This window comes from Ananas comosus, linkage group 14 (genome assembly GCF_001540865.1).
Source record: "Ananas comosus cultivar F153 linkage group 14, ASM154086v1, whole genome shotgun sequence".
Taxonomy (NCBI): Eukaryota; Viridiplantae; Streptophyta; class Magnoliopsida; order Poales; family Bromeliaceae; genus Ananas; species Ananas comosus.
The window spans coordinates 2,037,044-2,057,681 of NC_033634.1; the positions used below are offsets into that span (position 1 = coordinate 2,037,044).

The following is a 20,638-nucleotide window of genomic DNA, read 5'->3' on the forward strand; positions in this document are numbered from 1 at the left end:
TCTTTTAGAGATATATGTCCCATCATGATTGTAAAAAAATATTTTTATTGTACTTTTGATTGAAAAGAAGGAATGTGATTGACTTGTTATTGATGACGTAGTGCAAGTGTGATAGTGTAGAATTCCTCGCGGGAGAGGGGGCTGTGCTGGGCCCGGGAACCATGAATGTGGCCTGGCATTGCCCTGCCCAAAAATTTGGGCCGGGCCAGGTCGACCCGTGGCCCAGTTTGGCCAGAATGAATGTGGGCCATGCCGGTCCCACACGGCCCACATTACGCCCCCCTAAGTCCACCTATTTGCTCCACATAGCTGGCCACCTTTTGCACAATAAAAAAATTTTAAAAAAAACCCTAACAACTTCAACCACCCCTTTACTCGGAAGACTCCTTGAGGTCCAATCAAACACCAACTCTTAATCTGTGCACCGCACCATCAACGTACACAAACAGCTCATCTTGTTAATATCATGCTCTCCTTGATCACCCTAGAGCACCCTCTACCAACATGCACCCCATGTGGATGGTCTCAAAAACCAAAAACACATAATAACTTCAAGCAAACAAACAAACAAACAAAATGTAAGAAGCCTAAAAAAACAAACACACAGAATTAAGCCTCATGAAAGGAGAGAGATTACGCGGAGATTACCGCAAACGACGAGTATAATATTGTGCCTAATGCCCTAGTCCTTTATAAAATGATAGCTTGACCATTTGTAGAGTGTGAACAACATTATTAGTTTAATACAAAACACCTCCCCGTAATCAAACTGCCCTTTTCATTTCACTAGTTTATAACTTTATATAGCTCCATACGTATCCCTTACCTTAGTTTTAATACACTTATTATTATTCTGTGACAGTGAAGAGAGATCAAATGACCTCACCAATGTGGAGACTTGAACATGAGAAGAGCACAAATTGCTCCAAAGATACATAAAATTGAAACAAATAATTGGACAAAGTCGCGATTGCGATTACGTAGAAATGTTGGTTTCAAATAGAAGTTAGTAAACAAAAAAAGAAGAGTGAGTTGTGTATAAGAACATTCCTCTTTAAGTTGATAGCTTCAAATAGAGAATTAAAGCACACCCTTTTTAGCCCCAGGTATAAGCTAACAAGCACATTTAGTTAGATTGGCAACTTATTTGAGGCATTGTGATGAGAAATTCCTTTTTGTCAAAACAATACCTTGATATAAACTCATTATAGTGTAGAGAGGAAGATTCTTTATTAATTTATGAGTTGACATAGAGCATACATAGCAAGCTACATAAAATAGTATGGTTTACACATCAACACCAACCATTGACCCTGTTAAATCACCAATTGCATTAGGTATTCACAATTGTTAGGATAAATAAATATTTCTAGAATTCAATGATCTCTAGTTGTGTTAGATAACCATGAGAAGTAGAAGCAAACTAATGGATCACTAAAATGATGATGTGGATGAGAAATTGTTCCTTTGTTGGTTATAGCAAATTGATCTACCATTTGAGAACACAATGAGAACAAAATTTCAACTCTATATATATACACACAATAAAACAAGCAACATCAACAAAATGTTCACACTAAGATTTAAGCATGCATTGTAGCAAAGAGTGGATAAAACAGAGATAAGAGAGAGAGAGAGAGTTACTGATACTGCTCATCAGTGGTTGGTTTCCTCCGCGCCCGGCTATAGGTTTGCGCGCAGGGCGACGGCGAGAAATCGAGGACCGGCGCGACCGGCAAGTCCATCTCCCCCTTCAGGATTTGCACTATCTCCCCGCCGTCTGGTCTCAACTCCGGCATCTTGTTCAAGCACAAGAGGGCCAAATGTATGCACAGGGTGGCTTGCTCCTTGTCATACTCACCCTTCAGCTTCTCATCCATGATCTCCAACACATTGCCGTGCCGCGCCAATTGGCGGCACCAGCTGATGAGATTCGCCTTCTCGAGCTTCATCGGCGACGAGAGGACGTGAAGAGGCCTTCGCCCCGATAGGATCACGAGCACGAGAACTCCGAAGCTGTATATATCGACCTTCTCCGTCAGATGCGTGGAGGCGCCGTACTCGGGGGCGGCGTAGCAAACCGTCCCTCGCATGCTCGTCGTGCTGCTCAGCTCCCTGCTGAACAAGTCGCCGCTGAAGAAGTCGAAGTCGCTCCCTGCGGATTTGCTCCTCTTCTTGCTCTTCCAGCCCTTTCGAAAGCTTATGTCGAAATTCGACTCAAAACCGCATCTTTTACCGTCGCTGCGGTGATGGTTTTCTTCTCCGTTGGCGGCGGCGGCAGCGGCGGCGCGATTCGTACTAATCGATCGGAACCATTTCGATCTCTTCCTGTTGCGTTCGCCATTGTTGCTGATCTCTGCAAAGTACTCCTCCTTCCACCACTCCCTCATCTTCCGGTTGTTGTTCTTCTCCCCGCCGCAGCCGCCGTCGTCGACGGCGGCGGAAGCCATTTTCTTCTGCTTCTTCCTCTCCGGCGGCGGGGCCTCCCCGGATTCGAGCTTCTCCGCGCGGCGGCTCGAGCTCCCGAGCTCGAAGCGCTTCTCGGGGGAGCGGGAGCGGGAGCGGCGGCTGGGCCGCTCATCGTCCCAGACGGGGTTCTGCGGCGCGGGGCCGGCGATTTGGCTGCCGATCCACTCGGCGACGCAGTCCCTGGAATCCAACTCTCCGCTCTCCTCCTGCTTCCACCACCAATCCTGGCCGCCCAATTCTCTGCTGTGATCGCCCAAAGGCGGGTCCTTTGGCGCAGGGCTCGCGCCGAAACCGGAAGACGAGGGCGGGTGGGTCGACGGGAACAGCTCCTGGCTGGGGCCGAGCTCCTGGCTGAGCAAATCGGCATGGGAATGGGCATAGGTCGTGTCGGTTCTAGCGGCATGGCACCTCCTCCAAATTCCATGGTAGGTTCTGGCCTAGGCATGGGAATGGGCATGGGAATGGGAATGGGCTTGGGCATGGGGGGTTTTGAAGCGGGCGAGGCCGAAATCGGCGAGCTTGGCGTGGAAGTCGGGGCCGAGGAGGACGTTGCTGGGCTTGAGGTCGCCGTGGACGACGGGGGGGTCGAGGTCGAGGTGGAGCACGGCGAGGGCGCGGGCGACGTCGAGGATGACGGCGAAGCGGCGGGGCCAGTCGAGGTCGGGGTCGTCGCCGGGGCGGAAGAGGGCGTCTTGGAGGGAGCCGCGGGGCATGAAGGGGAAGACGAGGAGGTGGGGGCGGCGCGGGGAGGAGGAGAGGGAGTGGCCGAGGAGGGGGAGGAGGAAGGGCGAAGGGGGCAGGGAGGAGAGGAGCCGGAGCTCGGCGTGGGGCGGGGCCGAGAAAGGGAAGAGCTTGACGGCGAGCGGGGAGCGCTCGTCGTCGTCGTCGTCGAAAGAGGAGTGTTTGGGGGGGAGGGCGAGGAAGACGGAGGCGGAGGCGCCGCGGCCGAGGGAGCGGGAGGGGTGGAAGGAGGCGGTGGCGCGGCGGAGGCGCCGGAAGGAGAAGCGGCGGAGATGCGGAGGCGGGGAGACCGGCAGCGTTTGGAGTGGCCGGCGCCGGCGGAGCAGGAAGAAGAAGAAGAAGGGGACGGAGAGCAGCAGCAGCAGCAGNCAAAAAAAAATCGGAGAATATTAGGACTATGCACATATACGTGAGGAAAAAGAGATTTAAGAGAGAGAGAGAGAGAGAGAGAGAGAAATGAAAAGGTGGTGGGGGGTTTTAGTTATAGTTCTAGTTCTACTTTTAGTTTTAGTTTCAATTTCAGTGAGAAGGGGGTTTTTAGAGTCAGTAGTTTTGGATTTTGTGCTGATTTAGATTTAGATGTGGGGAGGAGTTATTATTTGGATGAAGAATTGAAGATTAGAAAGAGATTAGGGGATCTCATCTCACGATAAAGAGAGATTCTATTATGTATCAATCACATTATATAATCTATTAATAACTGATTATATTTTCTTTTGAAAAAAAATATAATAAAATAATTTTTTAATAATTATGTTGGAATGGATGAATTTAAAAAAAAATAATATGATTAGTCGATAACGTTATATCAGGAATTAACTGACGTATTTTATTTTATTTTATTTTTTACGGTGAGATGGGAATCATTAGAATGCGTTTCTTTTCTCACTCAAATCTTAACGACGGACTAGATAAGCATAGACCGGTGATGATTCTGTCTATACATTTGTGAGTCGAACACGAGCGCTAAATTCCAAGTTATTATTCAGATGGAGAGTTTAAGTTGAGCCGAACACAAGCAAATTAAGTTTAAGAAGCGCAACTCATTTATTCAAACAACCCGGTCAAACGATCCATACCAAATTAAAAAAGAAAAGCTGCTTTTGAATATGGCTTCATACTTTGTTTACTTTTCTTTTCCCTTCTCTTTTTTTTTTTTTTTTTTTTTTTTTTTTTTTTTTTTTTTTTTGTCTTTTTGTGGTTTTGGGATGTGAGCGTAGAGAATGGGAAAGGGTATATTCACCGTGTTTGGTACGGAGCCATTTGTATCTGGGTAATAGGAAAAATAGCCAACACGATCTTCAATAAAGCAAAAGTTAAAAAAAAAAAAAAAGGGAGCAAGGGAGACCCACTCACTAGCCTTTGCCTCTGCCTTTTTGGTTCTTGGTCATCATGATTCAAAGGGACAAAACTCTGTTGTGGGGATTGAAGGCAAAGTGCCATGCTCATGACCTTTTCCCTTTTTTTATTTACTAATTCATTGATTTGTTAATTCTTCTTTTATGAGTAATGATTCACTGTAATAATCTTTTCTTATGGCACTGTTTAATATTTTCCATTAAGATCATTTGGGCCAATTTAAACTTAATTTAGTGTTTTATGGTGATAGGTAATTAGTAATTATTTATATTTAGAGGTGATATGGCTAATAATCTCGTAGCTGATTTAGCTACCTCAACATTACTGTTATTCACCGACCGTGATCGTCCCTAGTGCAAATGGAAATTCTAGTTGATTTATATTATTAGCTAAGTTTATTTTTTTAAAAAAATAAACAAAGCGAATAGCATACTAACTATCTCTCGCAAAAAACATTACTATTATTCAATTTACATCATATCTTAATTCGACCAGAATAATTAGTAGTTCCCCAGTACAACTGTACTTCTATTACAATAATGATAAATAAAATTTGATAAATGTCTCGAATGTAGAAACTTCAAAATTTTTAATTTATTTTGTCAAAGAATATACAGTTATTACTTATTACCTGAGATACTAAACCAGACACAATAAAGGTAAGATCAAAGATAACATCTAAGTATATTTCTTCTTCTTTTTTTTTTTGAGAGATAGATAGCACGCTATCCGCTTCGTTTATTTTATTTAGAAATAAACTTAGCTAGAAATGTGAATAAATTAGGATTCGAACTTGGATCTCGAGTGCCAACCACCGAGCCTGAGCCCCTTTTAGATAAAGATCCTAAAGATGGGGCCTCAAAAATCTGTCTAATTAAGCTCAGAAGAAGATCCTGCTGCATTGATACCACTGTAATCCAAGCCACTGCATGCTCAAATTATGAAGCTGACTTTTGTCAGAAGAGATTATTTCAACATTAGCTCAACTTTTCATCAGGTGCTGCGCGCTTACTTTTCATTGTTTTGTAAACAAAATGCGAATTTGTTTTTCTCATTAGTCATGACCAAACAAGAAAGCTCGAAAAGAGCCGCCACCAGTTTGAGAGTGAAAAATACTATTTGTACATTCAAAAATGGGTGGTTAATCTTATATCCATCCATTCAAAAATTTAAATATTATTTTAAATTTTTAATGTTAAAAAAAATTTAATAAGACTAGTATAAGAATATTAATATTTGGATAAATAAAATATATAATTTGCACATATTTTTTAGATGTATAATAGCATTGCTCATTTGTCAGCCTGCATATATATATATATATATAGAGAGAGAGAGAGAGATGAACTGGAATGTNCTAATTCATTGATTTGTTAATTCTTCTTTTATGAGTAATGATTCACTGTAATAATCTTTTCTTATGGTACTGTTTAATATTTTCAATTAAGATCATTTGGGCCGATTTAAACTTAATTTAGTGTTTTATGGTGATAGGTAATAAGTAATTATTTATATTTAGAGGTGATATGTCTAATAATCTCGTAGCTGAGTTAGCTACCTCAACATTACTCCCTAGCGCAAATAGAAATTCTAGTTGATTTATATTATTAGCTAAGTTTATTTTTTTAAAAAAATAAACAAAACAAATAACATACTAACTATCTCTCGCAAAAAACATTACTATTATTCAATTTACATCGTATCTTAATTCGACCAGAATAATTAGTAGTTCCCCAGTACAACTTGTACTTCTATTACAATAATGATAAATAAATTTTGATAAATGTCTCGAATGTAGAAACTTTAAAATTTTTAATTTATTTTGTCAAAGAATATACAGTTATTACTTATTACCTGAGATACTAAACCAGACACAATAAAGGTAAGATCAAAGATAACATCTAAGTATAATTTTTTTTTTTTTTTTGAGAGAGATAGATAGCATGCTACCCGCTTTTGTTTATTTCATTTAGAAATAAACTTAGCTAAAAATGTGAATCAACTAGGATTCGAACTTGGGTCTCGAGTACCAACCACCGAGCCTGAGCCCTTTTTAGATAAAGATCCTAAAGATGGGGCCTCAAAAATCTGTCTAATTAAGCTCAGAAGAAGATCCTGCTGCATTGATACCACTGTAATCCAAGCCACTGCATGCTCAAATTATGAAGCTGACTTTTGTCAGAAGAGATTATTTCAACATTAGCTCAACTTTTCATCAGGTGCCGCGCGCTTACTTTTCATTGTTTTGTAAACAAAATGCGAATTTGTTTTTCTCATTAGTCATGACCAAACAAGAAAGCTCGAAAAGAACCGCCACCAGTTTGAGAGCAAAAAATACTATTTGTACATTCAAAAATGGGTGGTTAATCTTATATCCATCCATTCAAAAATTTAAATATTATTTTAAATTTTTAATGTAAAAAAAAATTAATAAGACTAGTATAAGAATATTAATATTTGGATAAATAAAATATATAATTTGCACATATTTTTTAGATGTATAATAGCATTGCTCGTTTGTCAGCCTGCATATCTATACTACTTATAAAAGCGAGAGTTTTGAATTGTTTTCTCTTTTCAAAAATGGCTCTATCCTTTTTACTAATATTTTCATGTCCAGTAATTTTTAACCAATCATTTCAAATAATTTACTAAGTAATAATTTATTCTCAAATAAAGATATTAATTTTTTGTCATTAGATCTTATCTAATGATTGAAAATAAAAGCATCTGTTACTTTTTGTGACAATAATACTCTCGTATTTATATCATATTTTCTATCTACGCGTTTTTCAAATATTTTTCTTCTCACGCGTAATATCCGCACCCGCCAATTCTTTCGCAACGTAATATTTGTGAATTTATCAAATATCTCATTAATCCACCTACCATACACATCCACCACCTGCAACGTAATATCCGTGAATTTCTCAAATATCTCATTAATCCACATACCATACACATCCACCACCTACATAATATCCAGTTAACCTTTCTCATACGTAATATGACCTATCATAATTTTGAATTAAACATATCATCGCATTTGAATTTAAATATTAAAATGATTCAAAATTTAATTTTAAATCAAATATGAATTTTATTGCGAAAATATCTTTATCTTTTTAACTAATTTTTTCATGTCCAAAAATTTTGAACCATTCATCTCAAATAATCCATTAAATTTTGACGCATTTGAATTTAAATCTTAAAATATATCGAAATTAAATTTTGAATTTTGAATTAGTATTTACGGTTTAAGATTTAGATAATTGTTTAATTGGTATAATTTGACGTAATTTGAACTTATTTGAATTAATTTTATTTAATTTGGTTTAAATATAATAATTAACTAAGTAATAATTTATTCTAAAATAAAGATATTAATTTTTTGCCATTAGATCTTATCTAATGATTAAAAATAAAAGTATCTGTCACTTTTTGTGACAATAATACCTTCGCATTTATATCATATTTTCTATCTACGCGTTTCTCAAATATTTTCCTTCTCACACGTAATATCCGCACCCGCCAATTCTTTCGCAACGTAATATCCGNGCATTAGTAGATGTTTTTTTAAGTTTTAGGATAAATGGGACACTTATTCAAAAGTGTCCCAAACATGTGTCCCTATAATCTAATTCTGTTGTAGTGCTTAGGGGGCCCACATCATCCTAACCGCACATCTTTTAATCCAAGTGCGAAAAACTTAATAGCACCAAGTCATTGGTGCTATATATATATATATATATATATATATATATATATATATATATATATATACTCTTCAAGACAATAAAAAGAAGGGGTATATGATGAGAATGAAAAGCTTGTTTGTCTCTGAAATCTTATCCTCTCCAAATAAGCATGCATGCGGATGATCAGCTCACTTGGACGCATTCAAAGCATTTATAATGTTGGACATTACAATATGAATGAATTCTCTCATCATTAAAGAGGTTACTTAGTGCTAAATTTTATCTTTAAACAGTTTTAGTTAAAGCAGAAGTTATCTACATATGGAGTTCTCTCTTCAGTTCTCCTCTCCGTATGCCCGGTTTATCGGTTGGTGCTCTCAACTCCTTAGTAGGAGTCTAGGAGATTCTGAATTCAAATCTGTGTTTTAAAAACTAGGTCGGAGTGTGACCCAATTCCTAGGCCGGATTAGTTCGAACAATAAAATCGGAAAGCTTTAAATCCCGTATCGACCTATTTGAACAAATGGTTCGACTGCGAAAGGGAGTCCCACTATCTAATTCACTTTCAAATTTTTTTTTTTTTTTTTTTGTTTGAGTTACCTGCTTCATTTATTTTATTTAGAAATAAATTTAGCTAGAAATGTGAATCAACTATAATTTAAACCTGAAATCTTAGGTACCAATCACTAAGCCTTTTGCCACTTGCGCTAGGAACAATCGGTAATTCACTTTCGAACTTAAAATGCTAAAATGGCCACTACTCTCTTACCAAGTGGGGCATTTGCGAGACATCAAAAGCAAGTTTGTCGATTAGTGTATGGTCTCATGAGTTCTCACCTCTAGTTAAAAAGAACCGGATAAAGTTGTTCTAAACTGGAAAAAAAACCCAAAAAACTAATGAGCACATACCAGGCCAAAGAGAAGGACCGACGAGTTTAGTTTCGTCATTGGATTAAGGCCTTGTTTGGCCCAGCGGTGTGTGCGGCCTGCTGCTGATCTTTATGCGAGAAACCCCGAATCAGAGCTTTCTCAGTAACATGGTGTTTTGCAGTTGAGCGCCGCAAAACTGCGGCCAAATGAAAATGTTAAGCAACTTAAGTTTCTACACATCGCAAATTACCACGCAATGAAATTCTATTAAAGATAAAATAAGAGTACGAAATTTCAATAAATGTATTACAGCAGTACTTCTAGTTAACGCGGAAAGGATGACATAGAAAATTAAGAAAAGGAGAACGAGAATGGTGTATACGAATGAACCCTAATTTCTAAACCAGCAGGAGGCATCCTTAAAGATCATCAAAAGATAAAAGAACTGATGAATGAAAATAAAGCTGCGAATTACTTTTAACGAACCTCAAGAAAAGGAATTAACCTCCCACACAGTATAGAATCGCACAGCTCGTATCTCAAAAATAAACCCATATGATGGTGTGTTGTTTGCTTGATCCAAACAAATGATGTCGCCGAACCACGCGCTTAATCGATCTTCACGGAAGAGTAAATCAACCGAGTGAACCAGAAGCACGCATAGAACCCGATCGTGCCGGTAAGAACAAAGAAGGCATAGGAGGCAATGAGCATGTAGCCAAAGTACAAAATCCCGGACACTGGCTTTGTGATCTCGAGCTTTGTGAAGAAGTAGAAGGTGGCGTAGAGGAAGAGGTAGAGAGCTGAGGATCCTGAAGTCAAGTACGACCTCCACCACCACAGGTAGTCCTCGCTGCACAGCTGGAAGTAGCAGAGCACGATGGTGATCTCGGCACAGGTGACGATAAGGATAATGAAGACCAGGAAGAGGAATCCGAAGATGTAGTAGAACTGCTGGAGCCAAATGGAGGTGAGGATGAAGAAGAGCTCGATGAAAACAGCCCCGAAGGGAAGGATCCCTCCAATCAGTATGGAAAATATTGGGTTCATGTACCAAGCTTGTTCAGGGATTTGCCTTGGAATTTTGTTCGTTTTCACCAGGTCTTCAATGGCAGGTTTCTGGAAGCCGATATAGCTTCCCACAAATACGAGGGGGACGGAGATCCCAAACCAGAGCAAAACAAGGGCGAACATTGTAGTGAAGGGTACTGCTCCTGAGGACTTCTCCCCCCAGATTAGGGCATTTAAGACAAAAAAAATGGCAGCGACAACCCCAGGGAAAGTGAAAGCTGTTCTAAGAGTGATTTTTTTCCATTCTGAGCCCTTAAACATTTTATATAGCCGTGCAGAGGAGTAGCCAGCGAACAAACCCATGAAAACCCAGAGAAGGAGCATGGCAGTCATTAGCCCTCCTCTGTTTGAGGGAGAGAGGAAGCCGAGGACGGCGAATATCATAGTGACAAGGAGCATACCGAAGAATTGGACACCAGTGCCAACATATACGCAGAGTAGGTCAGAGTTAGACGGGGGGCGGAACACATCACCGTGCACGAGCTTCCATCCAGTTTCTTCTTGTGCTTCCTCTTGGGTTTCAAGCTGGTTGTACTTGGAGATATCTCGGTATAGTGTGCGGAGCATGATCATCGCCACCATACCAGATAGGAAGAGGACAATCATCAGAGAATTGACGATGGAGAACCAGTGGATCTGATCGTCGTTCATTAGAAGGTAGGTATCCCAGCGAGATGCCCACTTGACATCACTCTCCTGCAAGTAGAGAAAGATAAAAGACCATATATCAGTTTTAGTTCATTAAGGAATGAGCTCACTTGTGAATAGGTAACATTTATTAGTTGCTGCTACCTGAAAGTCGATATCGTAGGTAAATATAATATCCTTATTAACTTCGACCTCCTGAGGAGAATCAGAGTTCACAACAGAACGCTTTGAATGAGGATCGCAGGTGCTCAGGCGAGTCTTATTACCATTCCATTGGCCTTCAAACTCATGTTTAACACTGAATCAAAGGATATTTTATTAGAGAGAACAAATGGCGGGAGAAACCCAATGCATATATTAAGCCTTGAAAATCGAATTGTACCTGAATGGTTTAACCTCGAAGCCAACTATTCTAGCAGAGTCCATATTTGTATCCTTGTGATACTTGACTAGAAATGATAAATGGTTGTGGATGAAGTATTTCTCATCCTTACTCTACAAAGAAATGGTTTATACACAAGAAAATCACAAACCTCAACATACTAAACTAGATGATTCTAGCAGATACATACTAAACTAGATGATTCTAGCAGATACATATATTTTTTTGTAAAAAATAGATTTACTTACTCCAGAATATTGTCCTTTGACACCAACGTGAAAGCCATGCTGATAAACAACAGCTGAATCCTGATCCAGTCTTTTGATAGGAACAACTAGTGGGAGATTGTCAAGAATCCTGTAGATGAATTGAATTAGAAAATGACAAATCTCATTTATGCTTTTTCTCCAATTGCAAGTACGAAAAACAGAAGCCTTACATGTTTATGCGGTACTCGTCCTCTATCTTTTCCTTAAAATCCTTTGCTTCCTTCTCACCGGGAGTAATCTTGCAGACAATCTGGCACATCTTAGGCTCTCTCATCTCAAACTGCGAACGGGAAAATCAATAGTTAAAGAACAACTGAGATATCAGAATATTAAAGAGAAAACAGATTCGCACTACATCAATGTGGTGAAACTAACCACATATGGAGAGTTCTCTATTCGGTCCCCACGAAGAACTTCGCCGAGGTTTTCTGCACTCTCCACTACAGTATCTGGTCGGCAGTAAGGGAGAGAATAGTAGGAGTATGGGAGCTGTGTCTTTATAGAACTTAGCTTGTTGACCTTCACCGGAAGCGGATCTTTCTGCAGACATCATTATTGTACTACAATTAAAGCATGGCAGAAAACCAAAATGCTTTTCTGATAGTAAACCATATCATCACTAGAAATGAAAACAAACTTTAAGGAGATTCCAATGAAAAGATTCTCGTAAAGATCAGTATTTAACATCCAATATTTTATATGCACTACATCACTTAAGAGAGGTTCTCAAAACGTAGACATAAATTGGAGCAGAGTAATGTGTGAAATAACTAAAAGTTGAATATACTATCAGCACTAATCTCTCATGCGCACATGCATAAAAAACAAGAACTTCATACACCATCAATTGATAGAGAGAGAGAGAGAGAGAGAGATACAGAAAGTCTATGGTATCTTGTGGCGGAAAAATCTTTTCTACTAGTATAAATGTAGGTCCAATAGATACAATGGGTAAATAAGATTGTTAAATATATCTTAGAATCTTGGACTCTATCAACTCCATGCAGCATCCTAAATAATTTGGAGAGAACGGGAAATTCGTTAAGTCAATGGAGGAGTCCGGGCTTTGACTTGGCTACGGAGCTAATCAAATACTTTTGAATTTTCAGATCTGGCTTAAATTCTTTTCTTATTTCAGGCGGCCATTATACTTCATATAATATTGTGTAAAATTACCTCTAAGTAACTAGCACAATCTCTGCTCCGGCTTGTTCAAATTTTAAGCATCTGATTAATATGATGCATTGGTACAAGAACAACCTCCACAGAGTAATATTATGTGTCAAACCACAAGGATCCAGCTTTCTCCATGCACAAAATCTCGCCTTTATCGACATAAATAACAAAACACGTAATAAAAAGTACGAATAGGCTATTAAAAAGAGCTGTGCATGATACTGCAGCATAAAAGCAAAATTTGCAAGCTTAAAAACTTTTTACACAATTCACACAGATCCAGATCTAACCGAGAACGACCTTTCCGATTCAAATCGCACTACATCTAAAATAAAATATATTATCTAAATCTAACAATCGATATAATACGAAATCCACCTCGCGAGAGCTCCGGATCTAAATACCACACTAAATTCGCACAACATGATACCAGATCTAAGGTCAGGGGCGGAGATCGAGAGGAGATCCGACGCTGACCTGCTGGAAATCGGCGGGGGCGACGCCGGGGAGGTAGAAGCAGCGGGCGGGGGCGGCGAGGAGCAGGATCACCGCTGCGATCCATGCGAGGAGCGCCGGCGACCGCGAGATCTCCATTGATGGAGAGAGGGGAGAGGAGGGGGTGCGTAGGGTCTTAGGGTTAGGGTTAGGGTTTCGACGGAGAAGACGAAGAAGAAGAAGAAGCAGGTGTCGGGAGCTGAGACCTCTTCTCCTCTCTCTCTCTCTCTCTCTCTCTCTCTCTCTCTCCACTTCTCAGAATCGCACTGCGAAATGGTGTATTTTTATTAAGAGTATTTCGAGGGGCGAATCGGTGAACGCGAGGGATTAAAAAAATGTCGGTTTATTTAATTTTGCAATTTGATCCTCACAACTTTTTTTTGTGCAAGTTGATCCTCAATTTTTTGACCGCAAATAACTTATTCAATACAAAGGCCAATCTTTTTACTGAAATGTATTTTTTTAAAAAAAAACAATCTCAAAACATTATTCGTCTCCTAATTATATCTTCAAACTTTTCGAAACAAACTGAATTTAATGAAATTGTCTTAGCTAGATTTTTCAAGAAAGGCTAAAAATAGGATTATATTCAGAAAAGTAATTCTAGTATTAGAAAAGTCAAATTATGGTAACATTAGGAGCATTAGCACTATCATGCATGTTACATCATTTTGGGGGTAAAATATGGTTGCTATGTCAACAGCAAAGAGGACAACATGGTTTGTAATTAGGTGTATGTTAACATTTGGCCCAAATTGAGCTCACCCTATTGGGTGAAAATGGGGCAATGCCCATGTGACAAGTAGTTAGGTATGAGGTACAATTTGTTTTTTATTATTGTTCACTATTAAGTATACATGTTATAGGGCACTACCCAATTAATAATAAAGTAGATATATTCTTTCGAAAGTAAATGCTTTTGACTTTTGATGTTAGGCCATGGTTAGCATGGAATAAAGATGAGATTTATTCTCGGAATTTGGGCTACCAAATTTTGAAAAAAAAAAAAAAAAATACCTCGTGTGTAAAAAATTTCTGTGCATCATATTCCAAGTCTCAATTGTTGGTTTCGATTACAGAGAGGATCTGGCATTTAGGATAAATAGATCATCAATTCACAGAAATTTTTTGCGTACTAGGTCTGCGGAGGATCTGTACCCCAAAATTTGTTGAGTGAGTAATCCTTCTCCAGCACCTGTTCTACATATAAAATACATTAGTTATATTTGCCATGCAGAGAAAGTGAGGAAAAAGTAGGGGAATTACAAACTTCACAATACATTGGTCCTTTTTGTTAGCCTCAGTGATAATGTAGAAATCATACAATGTATAGTACAGAGAAATCTATACACAGCATTTAAACAACCACCAAGCTCCACAACTCAAATCTCAGTTCTCTCTGCTAAATTATGACCGATGATTATGATGCTCTAATCCATGTTTGCTGTCTTGATCCCAAGATTCCACTAGGACTATACAGAAGAGCTAATACAACAACATTAACCTGCCAATAATAGTACGTAAATAAATACGACACTACTGTTAAAATTCTGTTTAATCTTCAAGTATTCTGGACCGCAACTGGCGGGGAATTTTCACCGAAATGAGGTTTCTTTATGCCGTCAGGGTTAGTTCGAATGCTTAGAAGAGTCTGAGCAGATTCCAGCGCCTTCTCGCCTCCGAGTTCTATAGCCTTGTTGCCATTTGATTCTGCATCTACATGTGGCAGAGAGTCCTTTGGAGGTTCACAATCCGATGCGGCGTTTGGTGCGTTAGGTTGTTCGCCTTTTGCAGTAATGGAGGGACGTGGACTTCCTTTAGAATCGTTGCAGCTAAAAGCTGGTTGTTCGTGGTTGTGTTTACCTTCGTAAGTTATGACAATGGATTTCGCATCATCTGATGCTCTCTCAACGTGCTTACGAACAGGACAGCCGTCATGTGTGCACCGATAGTAGCTCCTGGAAATACAACACTGAAGTATTAGAGTAGAATGGAACAGAAACAGCATTACTTTGGTAAATAATAAGTAAACAAAAATTTGATAGCATAGATCTACTAAATGTTGCATGTTTAAGGACCAAATTTTTTAAATTGAAATCAAGCTTCACACCTAAATTTATAATTAACCCCATTTTATATCTTAGTCCATCTCAAAACATGATTGATATCCAAATTGGATGTAAAGTTAGCACACTATGATCGTTGATATATCCAAATTGGATGTAAAGTTAGCACACTATGATCGTTGATATATCCAAATTGGATGCAAAGTTAGCAGTACATGACAGCTCTTTAACTTCATCTGCTGGATTCAAAACATCGTTTATACTAAGCATGTGCAATGGTACTACAAACATAGTAGCAACTCATAGCCTTTCAACTTCAGCAGGTCCTTTGAAAACAGATTAAAGTAAGCTATTACAGCAACATATGGCTTGCAGGTCGAAAACCATATCATCAAAATTAGAAATAAAGTTGTCAAGTAGTACGTACTCTTGCAATAGGTTTTTCCTACTTAATATAATATTTAAATGGCATAAAGTCTATTTGAAGACATTTGACTCCAATCAACTCTCACTAGACTCCAAATAGCTAATACAAGGCACTCAGTCTCAAAAACTTGTAAAGAAGAAAATGACACAAAATAATCTGTTGAAAACTTAAAATTAGAAAGAATACCAGATGAAGATAAAAACTTTTAAGAACATAGGAGTCTCTCCTACTATGTTACACACCTGTGCTATCAACTTTGTACAATACACTGGTCGAGTTTTTGCTCATTCACCCATTTGCTATTATCTTTCAATTGTGAAGAATACATATCAGTTGCTTTGAATAGATAGAAGGGCGAGGTCTAACCACCAGGGTGATGTCTAACCACATATTATTTGTCTACACTCCTATTTCGATGCATAAGAACTTTTAATCTCCCCATCTAAACAAAAATTCAACTTTCAATGAATCCCTTGATCTTCCCAGTTGTAAAGGGCTGAATCTTTCCGTTTCCTTCATATCCCATGGAAAAGAGAGCTAAACTGAAAATTTAGTTCCCTTTTTGTCTTTCTATTATTTGACTAGGCTCCTAAAAGCATTCAACATCAGTTTCATACCCTGCAATAAATAACTACTAATGCTTCAGGGAATTCGTAATGAGTTATTCTACAGCAAACTACTCACTCTTAAAGGAAGGCCTAGATGAATGATGGCGAGGCGATGCTGTGAATCACATGGCATACTGTTTGGTTATTTACATAAACTATAAACATCAGAGATGCCAGAAAATAATTCCCGTTCGTAATTATATAGTTTCAGGTGTTTGTTCTACTTTGAAATATATTCTTAGAGATAACAGTACACAGACATGGCATATCAGCTACTTCTTTAATACAAGGATGACCAATTATCTTCCACAGTAAACCACATAATGCTGCACAGCTGACAAAGTGAACTAATTGTAACACACTTCTGATCTAATTACTAAGATTATGTTTGACACGAGTATAATCAGGTTTGGAATCATGTGTTGTCATATAAATGTGTTGAAAGATGCAGAACTGGCATGCCTCCACATGAGTGCAAGTTCATGGTTCATGCTGAGAATAAGAAAATATCTCTACTCTGATTGGAAATAAAGTAGCTAAGTACTTCATTTGCAGATCATGAGGAGCATCATGGCAAGAGCTCAGAGGAAATGAGAAACACCACAAATAATGAAAGAACCTTTGAAAGCAAGAAATGATAATTTAGCTTCTCCTGTTGAACCCAGTTTTGAGGACATTATTCTCAGTTTTATTTTTCCACAAGGACGTATGATGCATTTTAGTGAACCATTCAGATTGGTCAGTTAGTCGTCAAAGCTAGTAGGCTGATTTTCTTATTGCAACCTCTGAGGCTAATTCAGAATGAAAATAAAAATAGAAAACCATGGAAGACAGCAAAAAAGCACCTTGGATTTGGATTTCCCTTCACAATCTTCTGCCCGTACTTACGCCACCTGTAGCCATCAGTTACATGTCCAACATCATATGCAGTCTGCACAATAACTTTTGGCTCCCTCACTGCTTTTAGAGCTGGTGCTGGGTTAGTTGCAACGCTTTCAGTCATCCTGAGAATAAAGAACACCAAAAAGTTACTACAGCTTGTTAACTTCACCACACTGACAGGTTAGAAGTCTTAATGAGGTCTACTTGCCTTCGTTTTGGCTCTGGTTCTTCACTCAGATCTTCTTCATTCTTACTCCCAGGATCCCCTTCACAATCACTCGAGCAGTATAATTGTTGCTCGGGAGTTTCACTCCCAACATTCTGTTCAGTCTTGCAAGTTGTAGTCTCTGACTCATTAGCTTCTTTGTTTGGAACTTGCAAAGTCTCATTGTCTCCAGAAGGCCCGCTAGATGGAGGCCCTCTCTCTTTTGGGTATCTGGTTTTTTGAGGCGCTTCGTGGTTGTGTCCTCCTCTATATACTATCTCAACAACACGACCGTCCGGGCACCGCTCAATCTTCTTTTTAGCAGAACAACTAGTAGTCGTGCATCTATAATAGCTTCGGGAATTCTCACTGCTCTTCACTTGCTTCTGACCATATTTCCTCCAATTGAAGCCATCAGTAGTTGTGTTGCTCACAAGAGCAGGAGTAGATTGTGGTTTCTGCTCAGACAAGGGTGGTTTCTCTGACTTCGGTGTGGAACTATTTTCGTCAGTTATTGACGGTGACCTTTGTTGCAGCTGGGCAGGGCTCACAGTAGGCAGAATAGGATGTGGTAATGAACTTGGTTGGGAGTTCAAAGCCTGCAACTGCAGCTGAGCCTGAGCTGTAACACTCGCCAAGGCTGCTTGATGGGTCATTGCAAATTGGCCCTAATTTTGAAATTAAAAATGAAGAGGTGTGAACATTTTATAAAAGAAAAACAACTTTAAGAAAATTCTTCAGAGCTCAGCACCAAAAAAGGGAGCACACATAAGACGACAAATCCCTCTTAAATTGTCGTGTTGTCTCAACATGTATGGAGCAAATCACGCATAGGTGGGATGAGTAAAGTAAAAAATTAGAGTAGAGCTACTATACTCTTATGAGTAAAGAGCCCTTCGTACTCATAAGTTGTTTTCGATGATGGAGCTTCTGAATCGACGATCTACTCCGTTAAATATGATCTAGAATATTTGAAACTCTAAGAAAAAATTTCGTAATTTTTTGAAATCATAATAAAGTCCATCAAGCAGGCAAAAAATGAATAGTCAAAATCGAACGACGTCCTAAAAATAGACGATCGGATCCTTAAATTTAAGATCAGAGTTATTGATCTTTATCTAGGTAGTGAATAGAATTTTCTATAAAAAATTCAACATATTCTAATTCTTTTACACCGTTAAACTAGCAAGTATCCCATACCGGCCGTTAAAAATTGTCAATTTTATGACCTTTTGATCGTAAGGTAAATAATGTCGAAAAATTATAAAATTTGATTTCTAGAAGTTTTAAATGCTCTAGATAATGTTTACGATATGGATCGTCGATTCGGAAGTACTATCGTTGGAAACGACTTATGAGTACGAAGGCAATTGTACTCAAAAGAGTATAGTAGCTGGACTCGTAAAAATTACATGTTTATTTGGTTTTCTTGTGATTCTTTGGGTTGTAGACTAGTAGAGGCATATACATAGATGGAGAAAGTTATCATCAGATCACTAATTGTGCTTTTCCAGACAACATGATTGGCAACTGCACCGCCTCTTGTTTGTAATCCTCCTATCAGTATTTCCAACTACAGCTGCTCATCACCTTCTTACCAAAATTTAGCTGTTTTTCAATCAGAAACTTATTTTTATGGCAAAATTACTGTTTCCTGTTTACATCATCCTAGAAATCAAAACTCCAAATTTGAACTATAGTTGCAAACATCACACAATTCAACCTAAACGGATCACTGTACAACTAAACTCCAAGAGAAAGCTCAAAGGCCACTCCAGCCACTAAACAGAGAGGCTATAATTATATTTTTCCGCATAATCCGCAAACCCCCAAAATTAGGCATCAAAATTTCCCAAAAGTCAAAGAGTCTAAGCTACAAACTATAGAGATAAAGATGGGGCCACCGACCTTAAACCCCGATGACTCGATCAGCGCTGCGGGGGCCAAGAAGCACGGCACCGCCATCACCGGCACGGTGAGGATCGGCGGCGGCGCCGCCGCGTGGGGCCCGCTCCCCGCCTTCGGCGACGCCATCGCCCCCGCGAGTAGCTGCGAGAACGTCCTCCCATCTCCCATCCCCACCCCCGCCGCCGCCGCCGCCGCCGCCGCCGCAGCTTCTCCCTTCACCTTGGGAGCGGAATCGGATGTCGGGGCCGGCGCGGCCTCCGCCTTCGCCACCGGCCACGCGGCGGGAGAGCTCGACTTCGCCGCCGCCGCCGCCTCCTCCGCCATGGGAGCTACCCCTTTTTCTAGGGTTTCGAGCTTCGGAGCCACGAGGAGGGCGGGGGGGGTGGTTTAGAACGGGGAATCNGAAGGGAGTGAGAGAGAGAGAGAGAGAGAGAGAGAGAGAACGAAGGGCGGAAGAGGTTCGGTTTCTTTTTTAATTTTTTAATTTTTTTATTTTTGACTGTAATTGACTAGCAGGGGCGTTAGTTTTAACGGGGGAAGTTAACGGACGTTAATGCTGACGAGGACCTGAGAACGGAGACGCCGTTACTACGGTTCTGACACTGACACGTGGGGACCACAAAGTTTGAGAGAGACACAGGCTGTTGCATAGACCTCGGTCCATACACCATACTCCAAACTATGAGCTAAAAGCAACACTTTGGTCCCCAAATTCTAAATTTATTATAATTTTAAGTTCGAAATTTTGAATTATTACGATTAAATTTCATAATCTAACTTGGTTGAGTAAATATTGATGTGTCGCTAATATAAAAATAATGTAACAGTATTGTAATTAAGAATGCGATAATAATTATTATTTTTATATTTACCGATATATTAATATTTAGTCAATTATATTAAATTGTGGGACTTGATTGTGGTCATTTACAAAGTTCAAATAAAAAATTATAATAAATAAAAGTTTGAAAATTAAAGTATCACACATCTTATAGTTTGAGGACCAAATGTATAATTCAGTCTAAATCGTAAATGTTAGATATTATCTACTATGTAAATAATATGTGCGTTAAAAATCATAATTAAAAAGAAATCTTTTTGCTAGATATTAACTCTCGTTAAAATATTTAGGACAATTTTTATTGAAAAGATTTTAGATTTGGAATAAAAACTTAAATGATTGACTTTTAAGCCCATTCGCTTGGTTTTAGCTGATCACATTTCTACTTTTTTTCAAAGGTTTTAAAAAATACCATCAATTTTAGTTTTTATTCTACTTATAAATTAACCAGTCAAAGAGAAAAGCAGAATACTCTCCGTTCTATTTACTTTTTTTTAAAAAATATCTTAGCTAGAAATATGTA

The 20,638-nt window shown here is 39.0% G+C and overlaps 3 protein-coding genes across 3 annotated transcripts; all 3 read right to left on the reverse strand.

The window, feature by feature from the left end:
* Nucleotides 1,475-3,572, reverse strand: LOC109719979 (putative receptor-like protein kinase At1g80870). Its single transcript, XM_020246837.1, has 2 exons — nt 2,927-3,572; nt 1,475-2,848 (listed from the first exon to the last, which is right to left on the reverse strand). Exons 1-2 carry the CDS (start codon nt 3,180-3,182, stop codon nt 1,641-1,643), a joined length of 1,464 nt encoding a protein of 487 aa, XP_020102426.1. The 5' UTR covers nt 3,183-3,572; the 3' UTR covers nt 1,475-1,640.
* On the reverse strand, nt 9,384-13,409 carry LOC109719917 (transmembrane 9 superfamily member 8-like). The gene is made up of 7 exons (XM_020246764.1): nt 13,161-13,409; nt 11,883-12,047; nt 11,678-11,787; nt 11,487-11,595; nt 11,239-11,351; nt 11,001-11,154; nt 9,384-10,904 (listed from the first exon to the last, which is right to left on the reverse strand). The coding sequence occupies exons 1-7, from the start codon at nt 13,275-13,277 to the stop codon at nt 9,747-9,749; spliced, it is 1,926 nt and encodes a 641-aa protein (XP_020102353.1). The 5' UTR covers nt 13,278-13,409; the 3' UTR covers nt 9,384-9,746.
* LOC109719918 (probable WRKY transcription factor 3) lies at nt 14,441-19,667 on the reverse strand. The gene is made up of 4 exons (XM_020246765.1): nt 19,275-19,667; nt 17,370-18,034; nt 17,125-17,283; nt 14,441-15,136 (listed from the first exon to the last, which is right to left on the reverse strand). The coding sequence occupies exons 1-4, from the start codon at nt 19,596-19,598 to the stop codon at nt 14,740-14,742; spliced, it is 1,545 nt and encodes a 514-aa protein (XP_020102354.1). The 5' UTR covers nt 19,599-19,667; the 3' UTR covers nt 14,441-14,739.

Coding starts and splice junctions, on each gene's coding strand:
- LOC109719979 (XM_020246837.1), bottom strand. CDS start 3,182: ATGCCCCGCGGCTCCCTCCAAGACGCCCTCTTCCGCCCCGGCGACGAC. Junction 2,849..2,926: donor CCAAGCCCATTCCCATTCCC/ATGCCCATTCCC, acceptor CCGACACGACCT/ATGCCCATTCCCATGCCGAT.
- LOC109719917 (XM_020246764.1), bottom strand. CDS start 13,277: ATGGAGATCTCGCGGTCGCCGGCGCTCCTCGCATGGATCGCAGCGGTG. Junction 11,155..11,238: donor TTCGAGGTTAAACCATTCAG/GTACAATTCGAT, acceptor CCTTTGATTCAG/TGTTAAACATGAGTTTGAAG. Junction 10,905..11,000: donor CCTACGATATCGACTTTCAG/GTAGCAGCAACT, acceptor CTCTACTTGCAG/GAGAGTGATGTCAAGTGGGC.
- LOC109719918 (XM_020246765.1), bottom strand. CDS start 19,598: ATGGCGGAGGAGGCGGCGGCGGCGGCGAAGTCGAGCTCTCCCGCCGCG. Junction 17,284..17,369: donor GAACCAGAGCCAAAACGAAG/GCAAGTAGACCT, acceptor CTTTATTCTCAG/GATGACTGAAAGCGTTGCAA. Junction 15,137..17,124: donor AAGGGAAATCCAAATCCAAG/GTGCTTTTTTGC, acceptor TTGTATTTCCAG/GAGCTACTATCGGTGCACAC.